This window comes from Bos taurus, chromosome 15 (assembly GCF_002263795.3).
Source record: "Bos taurus isolate L1 Dominette 01449 registration number 42190680 breed Hereford chromosome 15, ARS-UCD2.0, whole genome shotgun sequence".
NCBI classification, from domain to species: Eukaryota; Metazoa; Chordata; class Mammalia; order Artiodactyla; family Bovidae; genus Bos; species Bos taurus.
Genome location: NC_037342.1, coordinates 20,466,356 through 20,489,858, shown reverse-complemented (window position 1 = coordinate 20,489,858; position 23,503 = coordinate 20,466,356). Strand labels below are relative to the sequence as shown.

At 37.4% G+C, this 23,503-nt stretch overlaps 1 protein-coding gene across 1 annotated transcript in view; it reads right to left on the bottom strand.

Moving 5' to 3' along the window:
* The window catches only part of FDX1 (ferredoxin 1), a gene marked incomplete in the record, with an annotated part of 35,409 nt that overhangs the window by 5,080 nt on the left and 6,826 nt on the right, over positions 1-23,503 (bottom strand). The window contains 1 exon segment of the mRNA NM_181011.2: positions 5,805-5,934. Coding sequence (NP_851354.1) covers positions 5,805-5,934 — 130 coding nt within the window.

Below are 23,503 nucleotides of genomic sequence, written 5' to 3'. Positions count from 1 at the left end.
AACGAAAAGAATAAAATACTTAGGAATATATCTACCTAAAGAAACTAAAGACCTATATATAGAAAACTATAAAACACTGGTGAAAGAAATCAAAGAGGACACTAATAGATGGAGAAATATACCATGTTCATGGATTGGAAGAATCAATATAGTGAAAATGAGTATACTACCCAAAGCAATTTATAGATTCAATGCACTCCCTATCAAGCTACCAACAGTATTCTTCACAGAGCTAGAACAAATAATTTCACAATTTGTATGGAAATACAAAAAACCTCGAATAGCCAAAGCGATCTTGAGAAAGAAAAATGGAACTGGAGGAATCAACCTACCTGACTTCAGGCTCTACTACAAAGCCACAGTTATCAAGACAGTATGGTACTGGCACAAAGACAGAAATATAGATCAATGGAACAAAATAGAAAGCCCAGAGATAAATCCACGCACATATGGACACCTTATCTTTGACAAAGGAGGCAAGAATATACAATGGATTAAAGACAATCTCTTTAACAAGTGGTGCTGGGAAATCTGGTCAACCACATGTAAAAGAATGAAACTAGAACACTTTCTAACACTATATACAAAAATAAACTCAAAATGGATTAAAGATCTCAACGTAAGACCAGAAACTATAAAACTCCTAGAGGAGAACATAGGCAAAACACTCTCTGACATACATCACAGCAGGATCCTCTATGACCCACCTCCCAGAATATTGGAAATAAAAGCAAAAATAAACAAATGGGACCTAATTAAACTTAAAAGCTTCTGCACATCAAAGGAAACTATTAGCAAGGTGAAAAGACAGCCTTCAGAATGGGAGAAAATAATAGCAAATGAAGCAACTGACAAACAACTAATCTCAAAAATATACAAGCAACTCCTACAGCTCAACTCCAGAAAAATAAATGACCCAATCAAAAAATGGGCCAAAGAACTAAATAGACATTTCTCCAAAGAAGACATACAGATGGCTAACAAACACATGAAAAGATGCTCAACATCACTCATTATCAGAGAAATGCAAATCAAAACCACTATGAGGTACCATTTCACACCAGTCAGAATGGCTGAAATCCAAAAGTCTACAAATAATAAATGCTGGAGAGGGTGTGGAGAAAAGGGAACCCTCTTACACTGTTGGTGGGAATGCAAACTAGTACAGCCACTATGGAGAACAGTGTGGAGATGCCTTAAAAAACTGGAAATAGAACTGCCTTATGATCCAGCAATCCCACTGCTGGGCATACACACTGAGGAAACCAGAAGGGAAAGAGACACGTGTACCCCAATGTTCATCGCAGCACTGTTTATAATAGCCAGGACATGGAAGCAACCTAGATGTCCATCAGCAGATGAATGGATAAGAAAGCTGTGGTACATATACACAATGGAGTATTACTCAGCCATTAAAAAGAATACATTTGACTCAGTTCTAATGAGGTGGATGAAACTGGAGCCCATTATACAGAGTGAAGTAAGCCAGAAGGAAAAACATCAATACAGTATACTAACGCATATATATGGAATTTAGAAAGATGGTAACGATAACCCTGTATACGAGACAGCAAAAGAGACACTGATGTATAGAACAGGCTTATGGACTCTGTGGGAGAGGGAGAGGGTGGGAAGATTTGGGAGAATGGCATTGAAACATGTGAAATGTCATGTATGAAACGAGATGCCAGTCCAGGTTCAATGCACGATGCTGGATGCTTGGGGCTGGTGCACTGGGACGACCCAGAGGGATGGTATGGGGAGGGAGGAGGGAGGAGGGTTCAGGAAAAAATTAAAATAAAAAAAAAAAAGAAAAAAAAACAATAAGAAAAAAAATAAATAAATAAAATAAAATGCATATTAAAAAAAAAAAAAAACTACTCACAGGTCAAGCCACAAATTAAACAATAAGGTATTATTTATTGAGGTGACTTCGATGGGATGAGGTGTTGGAAAGAGGTTGGAGGAGACAGAAAACAAAGCCCAGGTCCCCTGAGCTCACTGCCTAGACAAGGTCTTAGACATCCTAAAGGAACCTAGGACCAGACCCTGGGCTGCAGGAAGGAAACATCCCTGGGAGGTTCAGGAGCACAGAGCTGTTCTGTGTGGGGGTGGGGGGGGCAGGTACCACAGCTACTTTCATATCTTCAACTAATCTCTCTTCTATCTGCAAGCTCATCTCACCACTCCTTAACCAGCAGGAATATTGGTTCTCCTGCTGGCTCTCCCCCTTCACACATTCACTTGCCTACTATCAACCAGCATTTAGCTTCTCCTCCAGTCATTCCCATAATTCCCATAATTAATTTTCATTATTAACCCCACAAAATCTCCCACTTGTGCAAACCCTGAAGACATTTTCTACAGCCACTTTGTCATATACACCTAACAGCAAAATATACTAGGTGTGTTAATTTGACTTCTAAAGTTTGGTTTTCAAAGCAAAGAAGGAGCTTCAAACTGTAAGAAACCAAGGGCTTTGGGGTCCAATGTAACTGACTGAAACCAGGGCTCTGTCATTCTCCAGCTATGTGGCCTTGGCAAATCTCTGAGAACGAAGCCCTGTCCCATAAGGTGGTGATAATACTGCAAACTCTGAAGGTTAGAAACAATCTTTGTTAAGATTGTAGGCATTACAGTAAATGTCTGGCATATGAGTTAATATTTTATAGTTAAAATGCCAACAACAACCACTGAGTGAATGCTTTTTCCATCAGACACTATTTAAGGAGCTGCACGAGCATGCATTACTGACATGACACAACAATCCTATGAGGTAGGTACTATTTTATTATCCCCATTTTACAAATATGAAAATGAGGCCTCTGTGTAGGTTATCCATGAAAACTGGTTGCAGGGAGCAATGACAACTATCAAAAATAGATTCACAAATCATTCCTGAAGCTATCAACCATTAATTCCAAAAACAGCTGGTGATGATGCCCTTTCTGAGTCAGGCACTAGAGATACAATGATGAAATATTGGATCATCAGTTTCCTTTCAACAAAAGTAAAAAAAAATTAATTGGAAGTATTAGAAGATAAGTTCTAGATCCTAATAAATCTTCTTTCATCTATTTTTATTCAAGGAATTAATATTTGCCACAATTTAATGAGTTGAGATGAAATTTGATGCTTTTTATGGTATTTTTGAAGGACAGATTTGATAATTGAAAGAAATTATAATGAAAAGTTTTACCTACTTGAGAGAATACAGTTTTTAGAAAAACTTAAATAATAATGTTAAAATGAATAGTTTTAATTGTACATTAAAGAAAATTAATCAGAACTTATTCTTGTTATTAAAGGATCATCAGTCCATTATTAATCAAGGCTAAGTACACTCTCTAATAACATTAAAATGCTCTTCAATCTAAAAATCAAGGACATTTACATCGAACTTAATTTTAAAATAAACCTAGATCTAAAGACTGAGTTTCCTTTAATCTTTGGAAATATATAGTACCCTAGAAACAGAAGTTTACATGCAGTTACCATTTTTGAACAAAATTATTTTCATTCCATTTTATGAATGCTTTCTAAATCCTACCTGTTAAAAGCATTATACTCTTTACCCACACCCTACTTATTTAACTTATATGCAGAGTACACCATGAGAAACGCTGGGCAGGAAGAAGCACAAGCTGGAATCAAGATTGCCGGGAGAAATATCAATAACCTCAGATATGCAGATGACACCACCCTTATGGCAGAAAGTGAAGAACTAAAGAGCCTCTTGATGAAAGTGAAAGAGGAGAGTGAAAAAGTTGGCTTAAAGCTCAACATTCAGAAAACGAAGATCATGGCATCTGGTCCCATCACTTCATGGGAAATAGATGGGGAAACAGTGGAAACAGTGGCTGACTTTACTTTTCTGGGCTCCAAAATCACTGCAGATGGTGACTGCAGCCATGAAATTAAAAGACGCTTACTTCTTGGAAGGAAAGTTATGACCAACCTAGACAGCATATTAAAAAGCAGACATTACTTTGCCAACAAAGGTCTGTCTAGTCAAGGCTATGGTTTTTCCAGTCGTCATGTATGGATGTGAAAGTTGGACTGTGAAGAAAGCTGAGCACTGAAGAATTGATGCTTTTGAAGTGTGGTGTTGGAGAAGACTCTTGAGAGTCCCCTGAACTGCAAGGAGATACAACCAGTCCATTCTAAAGGAGATCAGTCCTGAGTGTTTACTGCAAGGACTGATGTTGAAGCTGAAACTCCAATACTTTGGCCACCTGATGCCAAGAGCTGACTCATTGGAAAAGACCCTGATGCTGGGAAAGATTGAAGGCAAGAGGAGAAGGGGACGACAGAGGATGAGATGGTTGGATGGCATCACCAAGTCACTGGACATGGGTTTGGGTAAACTCCAGGAGTTAGTGATGGACAGGGAGGCCTGGCATGCTATGGTTCATGGGGTCACAAAGATTTGGACACGACTGAGCAACTGAACTGAACTGAACTTTCCCCATAGAGCATTTCTACTAAAATTCTGTGCACATAAGAATACCAGCTATAAAATGTCATAAAAGCTATTTCTTGCTTTCCATTATTTTGTTCTAAAACGTCTAAATTTTACCATCAAAATTTTTGGCTAGCTTACATTTGCAATAGGTCTTATATCTTCTCACAGTCTTGTATCTCTCCTTTAATGAAGCTCTCCCTTTCCTCTCATTTTTTCTTTTTGTTCAGAGTATTATCTGTTACGTGCACCTATAAATTTTATCTGAATAAAAGAGCAAGCAGTTAGCTATGGTTTACCCCTCACATTGAGAGAAACAATTTTCAGAACCAAATCGACACAACCACTGAGTGTGTAGTGTGTGTTACCCTTTAGAACAGAAAAGGAGGTGTTGATAGAGAATGTGGCACCTGAAGATGTGAGGGAGACTGGTAGGTGGCAGCCACAATAAATACCAATGAACTAAAAACTTTTGTTGAGGATTACAGAGTTTACATCAAGGGTCTAAGAAAATGGTGGTTACATAATACACATGAAATAAAGTTTATTATTACTTTTTTATTGTTTTCAACTATTTTTCATTAGGGCCACAAAACTGGAGTTAAAAGTCAAAGCCAACCTGAAGTAAACTCTGATTATCTTGCCCTTTGAAACATTAAATTAACTCCATATCTTCCCTAACTCAAACCAAAAGGCTAGATAATTAAAAGAAAAAAAGTATCACTTGATATCACTTACTACTATAAATCTTACCACTTCATTTTGATATATGGCAAAACCAATACAATATTGTAAAGTTAAAAGAAAAGAAAAGAAAAAAAAGAATAATTCTATTAATAACAAGAGTAAGATCTGAGTTTCTTCAATGTACAATTAAAACTACTCATTTTAACATAACTATTATAAAGTTTCTGAAAACTGTATTCTCACAAGTAGGTAAAACTTTTCATTATAATTTCTTTCAATTATCAAATCTGTCCTTCAAGAATACCATAAAAAAGCATTATATTTCATCCCAACTCATTAAATGTGACAAATATTAATTCCTTGAATAAAAACAGATGAAAGAAGATTTATTATGATCCAGAACTTATCTTCTAATACTTCCAGTTAACTTTTTTTTACTTTTGTTAAAAGGAAAGCTTCATAAGGGTTAAACTGTAGAATACATGGAGAAATGTCATATATTTGATATTCAAAGTTTGCGACTTATCTGTCTACACAGGGAGAACACTATTATATGCACGCAGATTACATGTCTCTGGTCAGAGACAGACATGAACAAATAAAACTTTCACCCTCCCAGATGATTCTTACAACAGAAATGGTCTGAAAATCTTACCTATCTGTTAGTCCATATGCCAGATCAAGCATGTCATTCTCCTCATCAGTGATTGCTTCCAATTTCTCAAATATGTGCTGTTCAAAGATGAGGTGACAGGTAGAACAAGCCAAGGTTCCCTCACATGCACCTACAAAAGCAACAAACATTGAAAGCACTCCTCTCTACATTCAGCAAGATTCAAAATCGACTGGAATTAAGTAATTTCTAAATTTAAAAATCAGCATTAGCACACATCAATGGTAGGACTTTATTTCTGAATAATAATGAGAATTAGGGACAACTCCGCATACCCAATACACACAGAGTTGGAAATCACTTTCAAATATTACTTTTAAGAGGTTATGGGTTAGATGCTGTGAGGGAGACTCAAAAATACAAATCCTAATATCAAAGAGTTTACAAGTTAATGAGACATGTATAGATACAAAAATTTATGCCTTTTAAATTTATATAGTTAATAATTTACATACAGCTGTAGAAGTTACTTACCTTTTTCTGGAGAACTCAACACAATTTATAGGAGCTTTTGTGGTATGTAAGAGGGATCAGAAAGTAATCAAACTGATATCTAAATAAAGTTAAATATTCTTCCCTCTCAATCTTTCTTTATAATCAAGATTGCCAGGAGAAATATCAATAACCTCAGATATGCAGATGACACCACCCTTATGGCAGAAAGTGAAAAGGAACTAAAAAGCCTCTTGATGAAAGTGGACAGTGAAAAAGTTAGCTTAAAGCTCAACATTCAGAAAATGAAGATCATGGCATCCGGTCCCATCACTTCATGGGAAATAGATGGGGAAACAGTGTCAGACTTTATCTTTTTGGGCTCCAAAATCACTGCAGATGGTGACTGCAGCCATGAAATTAAAAGACGCTTACTCCTTGGAAGGAAAATTATGACCAACCTAGACAGCATATTAAAAAGCAGACATTACTTTGCCAACAAACATCTGTCTAGTCAAGGCTATGGTTTTTCCAGTGGTCATGTATGGATGTGAGAGTTGGACTGTGAAGAAGGCTGAGCACTGAAGAACTGATGCTTTTTAAGTGTGGTGTTGGAGAAGACTCTTGAGAGTCCCTTGGACTGCAAGGAGATCCAACCAGTCCATTCTGAAGGAGATCAGCCCTGGGATTTCTTTGGAAGGACTGATGCTAAAGCTGAAACCCCAGTACTTTGGCCACCTCATGCGAAGAGCTGACTCATTGGAAAAGACTCTGATGCTGGGAGGGATTGGGAGCAGGAGGAGAAGGGGATGACAGAGTATGAAATGGCTGGATGGCATCACTGACTCAATGGATGTGAGTCTGGGTGAACTCCCGGAGCTGGTGATGGACAGGGAGGCCTGGCGTGCTGAGATTCATGGGGTCGCAGAGTCGGACATGACTGAGCGACTGAACTGAACTGAACTGATAATCAGGACAGAATCAAAGAAGTCACTTTAAGAGTCACACTGGTTTAAAATAAAGAGAATATTTCTCCTGCTCCATGTTTTTAAAAGTCATTAATTTTACAGTTGTTTATTGAGTGCCTATTACACGCCAAGCACTATAAAAAGGGAACCGAAAAGTCATCTAGTCCAACCAAACTCTGACTGAATATGCTTTCCAACACCCTTTTCCCAGGGTTTACCCAGCTCCTGCTCAAAAACTTCTGACAAAGAAATCCTCCTGCTGAAGCTGGTCGATCTCACATTTGGCTGCTTCTGTGCTGAAGTCTGTCACTCTGTAACTTTCCACCTACTGCTCCAACTCTACCCCATGGAGTCCAATCTTTTTTTTCCTTCTGGTTCTACTGAGGTAAAATTAACAAAATTGTAAGATATTTAAAGCACACATCATAATGATTTGATATATGCATGTACTGTGAAAGGACTCCTCTCAGGACTCGTTAATACACCTGCAACCCCATATATGTCTATTTACTTATTTTCCATGAGAATATGTAAGGTCTACTCTCCCAGCAACAGAGTTATAGCCACCATGATTTACATTAGATCCTCAGTTCTTAATATTAGAGGTAAAATTTTAAAGCCTTTTACCTATTCATCTATTTCCGTGATCTCCGCCAAGCCCCTGGCAACCACTTTTCTACTTTCTGTGTCTATGAGCTTATTTAGTGAATCCTTCTAAACAACAGCTTTTCATATATTTAAAAATGTTCTCCAGGCTGAGCATACCCAGGTCCTTCAGATTTTTCTTACATAGTAACATAGTTCTAAATCCCTCCTCTCAGTCTGGTTGGGTTTTCCTTAAAATACAGCATCCAAAAGATGACCCAATAAAACAGAATCATCCATAATCATGTTCTCATTAAATTCTACCTAAAAAAGTTATTCTGGTTTCCTTTTTAAATAATTTTTAAAGCCATTATACAATTGTAAAGATTATAGACTCTTGGAAGTAACATCAGTTGGATTTAGATTCTCTTGGTCAATAAGCATTATATAAAATATTAATAGAACTACTATCAATAGTTAGTGAATTTCTTACTTTTCCTGTGAAAAAATTTATCATTGTAACAAGAATTGTTCTTTCACAATTTAAACATGTTACTCGTATTATTTTAAAACATAAAGAAAGAAGAGAGGCTTCCTTAAACATTTCTATTAAATTTCATTCAAAGCAGATTTTATTAAATCTCATTCAAAGCGAAACAAGATGAAGCAGAGACATACCATACAGTGACGTACAGGGGTCATAAGCATGTACTCTGGAGCCAGATTGCCTGGCTTCAATCTCAGCTCCACTTTTTACTAATGGCCTCACGTTGGGCTCCTCCACCCTCCATGCCTGAATTTCCTCAGTAGTAACTGTACCAACCTCACAGGGCAGTTGCAAGCATTACACATGAATGTGTGCTTAACATATGTACTTGCAACCATGGCTGACTGGGAGAGTAAGACCTATTCAGTATTGGCAATTATTATTATTTGGAAGTTACAAGAAAACTTAAAAGAATTTCAACTTTCTTATATATTAAATTATATGTATGTTTATATATTAAATATATAAATATGTATATACAGTACATTTATGTAATATACAAATATATACCCACACCAATTAGTTATTTGAACAAGCGCTTTACTTTTCTACTTTTGCATAAATTTGAGGCTTTCCACACAAAAAGGTAAATGGATATATTTTACTTAAAAGGAAATGGGCTTCCTCTGCTTAAAAAAAGGTAGGCAAGTTGTTGTTTAGTCGCTAAGTTGTGTCTGACTCTTGCGACCCCATGGACTACAGCCCACCCAGCTCCTCTGTCCATGGGAATTTCTCCAGCAAGAATCCTGAAATGGGCTGCCATTTCCTTCTCCAGGGGATCTTCCCAACCCAAGAATTAAACACACGTCTCCTGCAGTGGCAGGCGGATTCTTTAGCGCTGAGCCACCAAGTAGGTAGGCAGAGAGGTAGAAAGAAAGAAAACCTCTGCAGTAAAAGGAGAACTGGTGGAGTGCAACCCTGAGGCCAGCTGGGCTCTGGAGGAATCTGCCATACTGTCCGCTGTGTCCTGGGCAGGCGTCTCAAGGACCTCAATTTTCTTCTCATCTGTATCATGGGAGATTGAGGTAGATGATACCTAAGGGCCTATTCACTCTAATATTTTATGACTCCACAAAGAAGAGTTGTAGTTCTTAATGGATTTGCTTACTAGTATTCAATAAATACATACTAATTTTGCTTTCTGTTTTTATCTGATCAGTACCCAATCCAGACAAACTCAAACTAAAATGTCAAATCCATCTGGAGATATTGGGGGACAAAGTTCAGGAAATTCAGCATCTTTTGTCTTAAAATGTAAGTAAAACCCTCCCTAAAATATACCAAGCAACTACCCTAATTTAAAAAGCTTTAAAAAGCTTCAAATTTTTATTATTAAAAAAACAAATCCTGAGAAATGCAAGCAATGCGTAACAGAAGATACAAGAAAAACAAACTCACGATCCTGGGCAGAATGCAGAGTTGGGAGCTGGCTACAGAGGCAGATGGTGGACCAAGCACAGAGGCAGATGGTGGACCAAGCACAGAGGCCTCCCAAGCTCTCCCAAGGAGCCTGAGCATGCGTTGTAAGCACACACACTGGGTGGGTAAACCAGCACACTCTCAGGGTGGGTTGCCTCCGAGATGTTTCTGGCTGGGGATTACCAGCAACTGTCACTCTACCACCCCTCTTGAATCCAGCCCCTGGAGAACAGTGGTTGCTGCTGAAGTTTTAGGAAGCTACTAAAGGATTCTGAGTAGGAAAGTGACATGGCATGTTTATTTTGGATAGATCCTGCTGGTGCCTGTGTGTAAAGGATGGGTTTGACATGGACAAGACAGAAGCTAAAGTCATGACATCTCACCAGAGAGGAGGGGGAAAAGAGGAAAGGAAGGATAAGAGACTGAGAGAGTCAAAGAGACACGTCCCCCCACCCACCAAGAAAAGGACTTAAAGTACAGATGTGTCAACTGGAAGACAGAGAACCAGAAAAGGGTGATATCAGAAAAGCCCAGGGAAGAAGCCAGTGCATACAATATGGTCTCAATCATCATGGAATTCACAGAAAAGTCCACATGCCAATAAATCCCTGCAGAAAATTTAGGACATTCTTTGTACCACCTGGTCAGTCAAAATGAAGAGTTACCATCCGTGTTCTAGGTCTTCGCTTTCTTCCCTAGGAAAACTCAATTCTTTTAACCTTCTCTTAAAGGCTTTATTTTCATTCTCTAATAATTTTCATAGCTCCTCTCAGGAACCTTGCCAGCTGATTCCACATCTTGCTTAGGATGCCAAGTTCAGAGCTGAAGAGAGTATTCTAATAAGAATCTGACAAATGTTGAATATATACAAAAGATTAACTTTTGGTTCCTACACTCAAGTTCCTATTACACATTCTAGCCCCATATTTATTCTTTAGATAAACACATCATGCTTGGGATTCCTCCTGATTTTACAGTTTATTTCAAACTTTTTCTATCACAGGTTGTCAATAGATATGCTTTTCTTATTCTTTGTACTGGGAAGAAACTCAAATATAATAGAAACTTTAAGGTTCAGGATGAAATCAACTCAGCCTGTATAAAATGGCTATCACTGAACCAGAGACACATATGGTCATGTTGTGGTACAAATATCACTATAGAAAAAAAATCTGGAGCAAAGCTTTACAAACCCTGTGAATAGTACTTAAAAGAAGAAACAGTCTATCCTGCAAAACTTCAAAATAATACAACAATCTGAGCATTTTTGGGGAGGGTTTTTTTTCCCTTAAACCATACATTCTATAAAAAAAGAAAAAAATTAGAGAACAGTGAAGACATGTCTCTGATAAGGTGTCTGGAGGAAAAAAATATTTTAAAAGACAGCCTAAAACTGTGAGAAGAAAACTTTAAGTTACTCCTTTTTAAATTTTTTTTTTCATCTCATGATTTCATGGTGGGTATTTCTGCCAATTTGTTTCCTGGTCTTGTAATTAGAGGTAGGCCCCCAGTCAATAGGCATCTGACTTTTGTCTTTTCGGTATACAGGTCTATGAATCTTAACACATGTATACGTTTGTGCACCCACTACCACAACCAGGACACAAAGCAGGTTCATCACCCAGAAGAAAATCCTCGTGCCTGCTGTGCTCTCGGAGGCACAGCCTGCATTTCTCCATTCAGGAAACAATTCCATTTACAATAGCATCACAAAGAATAAAATACCCAGGAATAAATGTACCTAAGGAGGTAGAAGAACTATACTCAGAAAACTGTAAGACACTCATGAAATGAAAGACAATACAAACAGACCAAGATACACTGTGTTCATGGGTTAGAAAAATTAATATTGTTAAGATGACCACACTATCCAAGGCAATCTACAGATTCAATACACTTCCTATCAAATTACCAATGGCACTGTCCACAAAACTAGAACTAAATTTTTTTAATTTGTATGGAAACACACAAGACCTGAAAAAGCCAAAATAACCTTGAGAAAGGACAGCACTCTAAGTATCAATTTCCCTGACCTCAAACTATACTACAAAGCTACAGTAAGCAAAAGAACATGGGACTGGCATAAAAACAGACACACAGATTAACAGAACAGAATAGACAGCCCAGAAACCAACCCACCCATCCATGGTCAATTACTCTCTGACAAAGGAGGCAGTGATTTACAATGGAGAAGAGAGTCTCTTCATTAAATAGTGCTGGGGAAATGCTATTACATATAAAAGAATGAAATTAGAACAATTCTCTAACACCATAGATAAAAATGAACTCAAAATGGAGACAACACAGACTCTTCAGTAAATGGTGCTGGGAAAACTGGCTATTACATGTAAAAGAATGAAACCAAAACACTCTCTAACACCATATACAAAAATAAACTTAAAATGGATTAAAGACCTAACTGTAAAACCTGAAACCATGAAACTCCTAGAAAAAAACAGAATATTCTTCGACATCATAGCAGTATTTTTTTTTGGATCTGTCTAATAAAGCAAAGGACATGAAAACAAAAATAAACAAATGGGACCTAATTAAACTTCAAAGCTTTTGCAGAGTAAAGAAAACCATTGACAAATTGAAAAGACAACCTACTGAACAGGAGAAAATATTTGGACACAACTGAGTGACTTTCACAAGATATGAAGACAACCTAAGTGTATGTCTATGGATGAATGAGTAAGATATACATACACCACACACACACACAATTATTATTCAGCAATAAAACAGAAGAAAATCCTGGCACTTGTGAGACAAGAATAAGCCTTGAGCAATTATGCTAAGTTGAAATAAGTAAGACAGAGAAAGACAAAAACAGTACAATCTCACTTATATGTAGAATCTAAAGTCAAATTCATAGAAACAGAGAGTGATGGCAGGGGCTAAAGGAAATGGGGAGAGTTGTCAAAGGGTGTAAATTTTCAGCTTTAAGATGAACAAGGTCTGGGGATCTACTGTAAAAGATGGTGACTATAGATACAACACTGTGTTATATATTTGACATTTGCTGAGAGTAATCCTAAATGTTTTAACCACCAAAAAAAAGGAACGATGTGAGGTTAACCCTATTGGGATAATCATTTTGCAGCTGATATGTGTATCAAACCATTACATTGTACATCTTAAACTTACACAATGTCAGTTGTCAATTATATGTCAATAAAGCTAGGAAACAAAACCAATAGTGGTGATGGTTACATAACTGAATATTCTAAAAAAAAAAAAAACACAGTTTACTTTCAATGAGTAAACTATATGGTATGTGAATTAAATCTCAGTAAAGCTCTTCCAAAACAAATCAACTAGATGTATTTTTTTTTTGCTATTATTAGACTGCCTTGCTTACTGTAACATCAAGTTTTAATATCTGTACTACACATACTTCTTCCAACTTTATCCTTCTCTTCTAAAACTGGCTGTTGTAGTTCATTTTTCTGTAAAAAGTTCAGAATCGCTTGTTTGTATCCACAAAAAATCCTGCTGAGATTTTAACGGGAAATGTAACAAATCTATATTATCAATAAAAACTGACATCTTTACTAGGCTGTCTTCCAATTCATGAATATAGTATGTCTCTCAACTACTTAAGTCTTTGCTTTCTTTCATCAGTTTTATAATTTTCAAGATATTGATGTTATATTGTGTTAAACCTAAAAATTTCATTTGGGGTAGGTACTGTAAATGTTCTTTTAAAAAACTTTTTTGGTTCCCAACTATTCATGCTGGTATACAGAAAGACAATTGATTTTCATGTGTTGATCACATACTAGGACCTTGCTAAACTCACTTAGGTCTAAGGTTTTTTTTTTTTTTTAAGATTCCTTGTGATTTTCTATGTAAACAGCCACCTAAAAACCTTTTAAATCAGTATGCCTTTGATTTTTTTTGTTTGTTTGTTTCACTACACAGACTAAGACTTTCATCCTGATGTTATAAGATGGTAAGAACAGACATTCTAAGCTTGTTCCTAATCTTAGGAGAAAGGCATTTCATCCTTCATTACTGGGCATGATGTCAGCTGTAGGTTTTCACAGATACCTTTATCAGCACCGGATCTACACCAGAGCTGATCCGGCACTGCCCACTTGTCTTCAGTTAAAATGCAGGAGCTGCCACCAATTCTGTATCCTATTTGACACCAAGTTCATGTCCTTACTGACCATCCCTGCAGCTCCAAACTCCACTAAAACCACAACCCGAACTGCACACGCTACAGACAAGAACAAAGTGAATGACGCTCCCCTTGGGCTTCATCTTCTAACTTATCTTCCGCATTATAAAATTCCCAGGTTCCTATCCACCGTGAAATCACCAGCATTGGAAATCAGCAGTAAATATTTTCCTACTACCAAACTGGGATGCAAAGGGGAGTTCCTATAGCATATGAGCGGGTACGTGCATTGTGCATATGCAGTAGGTGGGCCCAAGGAGTTTAGAAGTTCTTGATCTAGTATTAAAAGTTAGACATTAAAATGCAGTCTCTCATAGAAACCAGGGTATAAATGGTTAGTTAGCTATTAAGTTAGTTCTGTGGGTTGGCCTGAAAATTTAGCCATCATGTGTAACAGTATTTCCATGGGAAAACAAATTCCAAATGCTAAGAAGTTGACCTGAAAATGAATCTGGTAAACAAAACCTATCCCAAAAATGAAAAGTGTTTGTTATTTTTTATGCTAATCACATACAATAGGGAACAAGTCCATAAAACAGTGGGAGACAATTTATCAAACAAAAAAGGATACACAAGCAGCAACTACTATAGAACCTTCAATCTAAAAATGATAATCTAAAATAAATTTTAAAAGTTAAAATGATAGCTGATCAAAATATGGGTATATTGATACAATAATACATGTGGAGAGATGGGAACTGAAAGTACAAAAGTTATGTGACTTATGCTTATACACAATCCCAAAGCAGTACTGACAACTGTTGGTTTTAAGTGTCTTTGTAAGACGTTGGCTATATAAAAGTAAATTAATAGATAAAATGTGTAGATATGTGTGTGTATATACACATGTATATCTGTATCTATATACTTATATATACAGATACATACTCACAATATATTAAACATAACATGATCACATTTTATGAGGAATACATTCTCAAAGATTTTGAAATTGTTATAAGTCTCATAATTCGAGAGTTATATTCTCAATGAAACAAAATGGATTCTTACGGTCCATAAAGCTTTAACCTTCAAATCATTATTTTTGTTGCAAAATATACTTAAGTAGAACAAACATTTGAAGTGAAACTTTTTACACTACTATGTCCACCTTTCAAATAATCAAAAATACTCCATGCCTTACAACAGACGATAATCTGATATGACTCAGGGACACATTACAGCCTCATAAGCCCGTGGTACCAACATTTTACCATCGTCCAATAACTGTCATGAACTTAAAGATATATACGGTTCAGTGCTGCTGTAATTTTGCTGGCATTTTGCCTAATAATTCAGAGTTCTTTCTCCTAAATTAGCAGTAATAGAAATTATGACAGGTTTTTGGCTTCCTTCACTGCATTCTGTCACATTTAACTGCTGTTCCAAAATAATTCATTTTCAGATGCATTTTTCAGCATTAACACTTAATGAATGCTTGGCTGAAACCGTCATGGGCTTTAAAATGATATTAAACTATAATCACAGTTTAAAATATCAGCACTACAGTCAACAAAAATCACACAGACATCAGATATCTGGAAACAGCACAGTTTACATGATACTGACAAAAGCTGACAGATACTGGCTTGTAATTGTAAAAGGTATCAAAACAAATATACAATTTGTAATTCACACAGTCTGCCAGCTTGAAATTATGGGATTCTTGACAAAAGTTTTGGGCTTCACAGTACTTCTGATTTTACTAGAGTAAGAAACTTAGTATTATTAATCTGTACAATTTCAAATGTGTATAATTTTAAAATTATGTTAAGAATAAGTAAGATATTTTGTTAACTAAGGTATTTTGTTTAGTAAGGCAAGGCTATTGGCTAATTTCAAGGCTGATGATGAATAAAACTTTTTGTTTTTAACAAGACTAATACTAAAGATTAAAATTCCTGTCATAAAAAACTAATTCCCAGAGTAAGTTAGCTATCTGCAGACTACTACTCCTTTCATGTAACTTAAGAGTTTTCCACCAGGAACAGACTGTTTCATGGGTGTGTGAGTGTGTGTATATCTGTAGCTTATATTATATTAAAAAAACTTGGAGCTCTATAATGATGCTGACAAGAAAGATTGCTAATCCCTTTCTCAAACAAAACTCCAGAGGATAGCTATGCTGGAATATTATATCCTAAAAATATGAAATGATATATAAATATTAAAACCTAATTTTCTAAAGTAAAGCTTGATTTCAGAGCCATAAAGAATCAATTAACATGACATGAATAAATATTTATATGATCATTATCAGGACCACACAATTTGAATAATTTCCCTCAAAACAGTCACACAAAGGAAATACACAGTAAGAAAATATAAATAGTCTGAGATAATAAAGGAGGTAAATTTGATCAGAGAGGTGTAACTGCCCCCTAGTGACAGAATACTATAATACTGAAAACTTAAAAGATCATCCAAGAAAACCTACATTAACATAAAAGTTGGAAATAAGAATTTTTATAAATGTATTGCTTCCAAAATTTACTTTTTACTCACTGATCCATTCATTACTTCACTTCATATATGAAAATAAGAATCACTAAATCCTTCAATACAGTCCCCAGGGAGAAAGATGCAGAAATAAACAAATATATAAATAGATTATGATGTGATGAAAGAAATGAACAGGATGCTGTGATGGAGAAAAACAGATTCAGGGTAATAAAAGAATTCCTATTTTGGACTGGGTGGTTGGGCAAAGTCCCTCTAAGGAAGTAACAAACTGAGACCAGAAAGATGAAAAGCAACACATAAAGGATTCTTCAGGAGGGAGAGGAAGTGTCCCAGGTAGAAAAAAATGTAAAGTGTATATACAAAGTCTTCAAGCTAGAAATTCTAGGTGAGCTCAGCTCTTGATAAATGGCAAGTGTGGCCAAAGTGACAGAAAGAACAATGAGAAGAGGGAGAGAGGAGGAAGGGCAGAAGGAGCCAGGTAATGCAGACGCTAGCATAAGGAATGTAGATTTTATCCTAAATGAAATGGGAATTTATTCATGGTTTTTAATCAGAGGATCTGTCTTATTTGCATTATGATGAATGACCCCAGCTGCTGGGTTCAAAAGCAGAAGTAGAGAAGTGCAGCTCCTGTAACACGTAACTGGCAGCCCAGACAGTGACTGCAGAAATGGTGAGAACAGGACCCACTGGAGACAAACAGAGTACATCTGATAGGAACAGCTGACGGCCTGAAGGGAGAGGATGCGGAAGAAGGAAGAATAAAAGATGCTCTCCAGTTTCAGGTTTGAGCACCTGAGAGATGCTCACTGCTGACAGTCAAGATGCCTCGGAAGGGGAAGTTTCAATAAGGGCGGTGTGGAGGGGGGAGGAGGGCGGGGATCAAAAATCCGTTTAAATATGACAACTTTTTTCAGTTCAGTTGCTCAGTCCTGTCTGATTCTTTGCAATCCCATGGACTGCAGCACGCCAGGCTTCCCTGTCCATCACCAATTCCCGGAGCTTGCTCAAACTCATGTCCATCGAGTCAGTGATGCCATCCAACCATCTCATCCTCTGTCGTCCCCTTCTCCTCCTGCCTTCAATCTTTCCCAGCATCAGGGTCTTTTCCAATGAGTCAGCTCTTCGCATCAGGTTACCAAAGTATTGGAGCCTCAGCTAAAGCATCAGTCCTTCCAATGAATATTTAGGACTGATTTCCTTTAGGATTGACTGGTTTGATCTCCTTGCAGTCCAAGGGACTCTCAAGAGTCTTCGCCAACACCACAGTTCAAAAGCATCAATTCTTTGGCGCTCAGCTTTCTTTATAGTCCAATTCTCACATTTATACGTGATTACTGGAAAAACCATAGCTTTGACTAGACAGACCTTTGTTGGCAAAGTAATGTCTCTGTTTTTTAATATGCTGTCTAGGTTGGTATTAGCTTTTCTTCCAAAGAACAAATGTCTTTTAATTTCGTGGCTGAAGTCACCATCTGTAGTGATTTTGGAGCCCAAGAAAATAAAGTCTGTCACTGTTTCCCCATCTATTTGCCATGAAGTGATGAGACCAGATGCCATGATCTTAGTTTTCTGAATGTTGAGTCTTAAACCAACTTTTCACTCTCCTCTTTCACTTTCATCAAGAGGCTCCAAGAAAAGATATAAAGTAGGAAGTTGTGCAATTTCCAAGAAAAGAATTAAATAGGAAGTTGAATCTTTAAGTCCAGGACTCAGAGGGACACTGTGAGCTAACAACACACAGTCTATGGACATCTAGATGGGATTTAACGTCACAGAAGGGATAAGATCACCCAGAGAGGAACCGTACAGACACTCTGAACTAGGCCAACCTCAGCTGTGTACAGTGTTCACCTGTTGAGTAAGACTAGAACAAGGGCAATATTTAAAGCATCTCCTGTATTCAGCTTTAGAAATGAATGAAATAGTTGGCCCTGCATACCTGCCAAGTCGCTTCAGTCATGTCCGACTCTCTGCGACCCTGTGCACTATACCCTGCCAAGCTCCTCTGTCCATGGGATTCTCCAGAGAAAAATACTGGAGTGGGTTGCCATTTCCTTCTCCAGGGGATCTTCCCGACCCAGGGATCAAACCTGCCTCTTTTATGTCTCCTGCACTGGCAGGTGGGTTCTTTACCAGTAGCTCCACCTGGGACGCATAGTTGTCCCTTACAATGTTATTATAATTGCTTCTTTGTAAACATGGTAGTTCAGACTTCTTGATTTCATTTCTTCCATTTTTATTCTAGAAAGTGACTTAGGCTTAACTCCTATCTTTTGTGAACCTAGTTTAGCTTATCTCAAATTTATATTTATATCCCAAAATTCTGGACACATTAGGATCCTTGATCTTTAAAGTATCTCTTCTATGTCCATGTAAACAAATGCAGAATTCTTACTGAATTACTAAAGACTGTGTTGGCAATAAACTTTCGGTACTTACAGGAAACTAGGGGGAAAAGGACTCTTTCAGTGTTTATCTCTGTGTATTAAGACTATGGGAAGTTACAATTTTTTAATGTGCTTTTAAAATTTGTTATAATGAACAATGAACCTGTAGTAATAACTATGCTAACAAGAATAGCTAACATTAATTTAGCCTTGCTTAGATAAACTCATTTGATCTCTATAGCAACCTTACAAAGTACTTAAGTACTAACATTATTTCTATGTTACCCTTAAGGAGACAAGGTATGAAGAGGTTAGAGATCTAACTGAAGGTCACAAAGGTGACAAAGTGACAGAGCTGGGAAACAAACACAGGCAGGAACTCCACTCTTAACATTCCAGCCAACAGTTTTCCAAAAAGAAAATATATATATTTTAAAATGTGACTCATTGTATGAGTCCAATTTTACATTACAACCTGGTATACATATACTTTGTAAAATAGCTAAACAAGCATTTCATGGAATAATACAAAAGATGGTGCTGTTATATTTTCTTTTTAATTACTTTAACTGCTGAGAGCTACTAAACTGATTGTATGACTAATGGTTGCAAACTGCAATGTGAAAAACAATGTTATTGCAATATATAGTCATGAATGATAAAAGAAAAAATACTTTAAAAAAATTTAAAGTACTTTCAAGTATTAAGGTCAAAATATGCTTTTATTTCAAAGAAATGGAAAGCAACTCATGAAAATTATCTACTGTAATAAAGTACAGTATTTTGAGAAAAACGTAGTCCCGTGTAAAACAGAGGTTAAGAGCCTTTCAAATAAATGTTTAAAATTAATTTTCATTAGTTTTTTTGGTCAAACAGCACATTTAAAGAGCCTTTGCTAATGGCTAAAAATAAATAACACCTCATCAGAAAAGCAGGCAAATAATTTGAGCAATTAATAAAACAAATTTTACTAAGTAATTCTTTCCCTAGGAATTTACCACAAGGAAATGACAGAACACAAACACAGCAAAGTATTCGTGGGGATGTTCACCTTAAGGGTATTTGTAATAGCTGAAAAATGGAAGTCCCCTAATGTTCAAAGAAAGAAATGGATTAAATATACCATGGAATTAAAAGCTTCCCTCCTGCTTCCCTACCAGTAGGTAACCACTGATTATTTGTTTTCAAGACTCCTTCCACAGTTTTGTTTTGTTTTTTAATGGAGTAATATAGTATCCCCTTGCATGACTAAGTATCAGTCTTCTATCAATGGGCATTTGCTTCTTTCAAATCTTTTGCTCTCAAATAACTCTGGAGTAAAGGGTCTAGTATATATGTATTTTCATAAAGCTGAGATTGAAGCTGTGGAGAACTGTATAGAAACAGATTTACTGGATCACAGCCTCCACATTAGCCGTTCCAGAACACAAAAGATTAGCTTTCTCAAGAACAGCAAAAACGTTCTATACTTCTTTAACAAACCCTCACACCCAGTGGTAACAAAGTCCACACATAGTGATGTACAAAGGCCAAAGATCATCCCCACATACCTTAAGCTCTCTGAACTTTGGTAACAGCTGATTCAACATTTTGTCTAGTAAGTCTAATAGCTGGGACTCCTCAGGGACAGCTACTATTGACTGCTTTTCTTCCTGAGTATGGGCCATACTTTCCTGTTTCCTTAGGCATCTTGAATTTTTTATTGCAAAGTAGAATAATATAATATGGCAACTCTGGAAATCAGGGCTCACCACTGTCTCCCCTAGGTTTGTTGCTGCGGCTGGCTTTTTGGAGATTGTTCTTGCAGCTATTTATTTCTTTAGTGACTTTCCCAAACTAACTCTGAGGTCTGTATTCCCTGCAGCACGTGATCAGCGATGTCTCTGTTCAGTGAGCTTAGTGATCAGCTGAGATCACTATCTGGAGGTTTCCTTCAGGGCTTTGAACCAGTAAGGCTTCTACCCTCTGCTAAGGAGCTCAGTTCATGACTAGGCACACCTTCAACATTCAAGTACTCTGCATGTCTGTCTTGGCCTTCACCTGCATCAAAGACTCAAGATCAGCCAGAGATGCACAGATGGGAGACTAAGGCCCTATCGGGCCTTTTCTGGGCATAAATACAGTCCTGCATTTGTGCATGGCCTCCAGATCCCCAAAGTATTTCAAAGCCATTTCATACAGACATTTCATTCACCAGATTTTTCTTTTAGGCTTTCTGGCCAGGCTCCTGTTTGCTCCAAGAGGCATCACAGCCTCAGGCAGCAAAACTACAGGTCATTATTTCAGACGAAAGTCCTAGGGACAGAGCCTCCTCACAGAGCAATCTCTGAGGCAAATCGAATAACAACTCCTTGGAATGGAGCTTTTCTGGGAAGCTGCAAAATAAGTGATGACATTCTGGAGAATGCTTCTGAGCAAGTCAAATCAGTTTGTTCCTCCAGTGGCTGCAAGGCTGCCAGTTTTTAAGGCTACTGCTGAACAGGGAAGAGGAGGAGAGCAGACCAAGTTAAAATACCACAAATTCTACTGTTCTTACCAATGTAGCCACTGTGCTAAGCACTTCACTTCCAATATACTACTTAATCTTCAACAGTCCTATGATGTTAGAACTATTACAACCATATTTTACAGAAGAGGAAACTGAGGCATACAGATATAAAGCAGCCTGCTCCAGATATTATGGCTAGTAAGTGACAATGTTGGTTTATGAAGCACAATTGGTCTGATTCTAGGGTCTATTCTCAATTACTGTGCAGTGTATTACTTTTCATTTGTGAGAGAACAATTCAAGAAACCAAGCTTAGTCAACTAAGTGCTGCTGAATATGAACTCATGAGGGAACTCAATTATATATAAATTTTACAGAATATATATGGAATTACCCATGGGTTCTTTTACATAAATCAGTCAATCTATGGTATGGATCTGAATCATGTGAATTCAAAAGGATATCTGCACAACTTCCCACTCTCGCTATACTATCAGGACATAACATACTTTAATATTTCTACAGATTTCTGAAACTCAATCCCAGCCAAGAACCACCGCTTTAGAGTAAGAAATTCCTTAAAACTAGAACTCGGAGAAGGCAATGGCACCCCACTCCAGTACTCCTGCCTGGAAAATCCCATGGATGGAGGAGCCTGGAAGGCTGCAGTCCACGGGGTCGCTGAGGGTCGGACACGACTGAGCGACTTTACTTTCACTTTTCACTTTCATGCATTGGAGAAGGAAATGGCAACCCACTCCAGTGTTCTTGCCTGGAGAATCCCAGGGACAGGGGAGCCTGGTGGGCTGTCATCTATGGGGTCGCACAGAGTCAGGACATGACTGAAGTGACTTAGCAGCAAAACTAGAACTATAGCAACTATGTCATCACCTAATTTCTGTAACAAGTGTTCACAAAGGAAAGACACTTCTTAAGAGAAAAATGGTTTCTTACAGGAAAAAGCCGAGGTTTGGGAGTTATGAGAAACTTAGGCTTGAATTTTGTAAGGCATTCTCACTTGTTACTGTATGATCCAGGGAACACTAAGTTTCTCTGAACTTTATTAGTTTCTTCACCTATAAACTGGAAGTTAAAAAAAAAAAAAAACTGCCTCTTAGAGTTGTTAAAATAATAGATAACATATGCTGGAATATAGTAGGTCCAGTTATAGTTATCCCTGTAATTGACATTAGATTCAGAAATTTAGCAAATATTACTGAGTGCCAACTCTGGTTACCTGAGTGATAAGAGTCTTCCAAAAGCACACAATCTAATAAAGGGAAGGGACATTCTCTCTAAAAAAGAAAACTGAAATGAGTATTAACATATAGAAGTATATTTAATATATCATGGGAAAACAGAAGGGAAGAAATAATTCTGATCTGAAAAGAGCTCTTAAAAGTGCAATATGAATGGTCCCTTGAATGAAAAATAGTCAGATATGCTCCTTGGACCTGACTGCAGACTAGTGGTTCTCAAACTTTCGCATGCATCAAATCACATGGAGGGCTTGTTAAAATACACATTTCTGGGCCTATCCCAGACTTTCTGATTCAGGAAGTCCAGAGTGGGGCCTGAGAATGTGAATTTCCCAAGTGGCACTGATGGAACCCTCTTAGAGAACTACCATTCTAGACTAGAGAGAATGCTCAAGCAAAACTGGCAAGTGACATACAGTGTATCCCTGAGCTCTAAGATGGCAGTTTCCTGGATATGGGCTTTCTGTGAATGGTTAAGGAATAAGGTAAAAAGTCTAGGAGTGAAAATTTCCTAAACAAAACACTCCCTTAATAAGAAATAGATTAACTACCCTTTCAAGGAAGGTGAGTTGACATCCCTGACTGTATAGTGCATGCATGCTAGGTCACTTTAATCATGACCGATTCTCTGAGATCCCATGGACTGTAGCCAGTCAGGCTCCCCTGTCCATGGGATTCTCCAGGCAAGAAAACTGGAGAGGGTTGCCATGCCTTCCTCCAGGAGGCTTTCCCACCCCAGGGATCAAACCTGTGTCTCTTAAGTCTCCTGCATTGGCAAGCAGGTTCTTTACCATTGGTGCCACCTGGGAAGCCCACCTGAGCCACAGAGATCTTCAATGTATGGTGATGAACGCTATTTGGACTTACTGTGATCTATGTCACTTTGCAGTAAATACAAGTATCAAACCATTATGCTGTATGCCTGGAACTAATATGTCAAC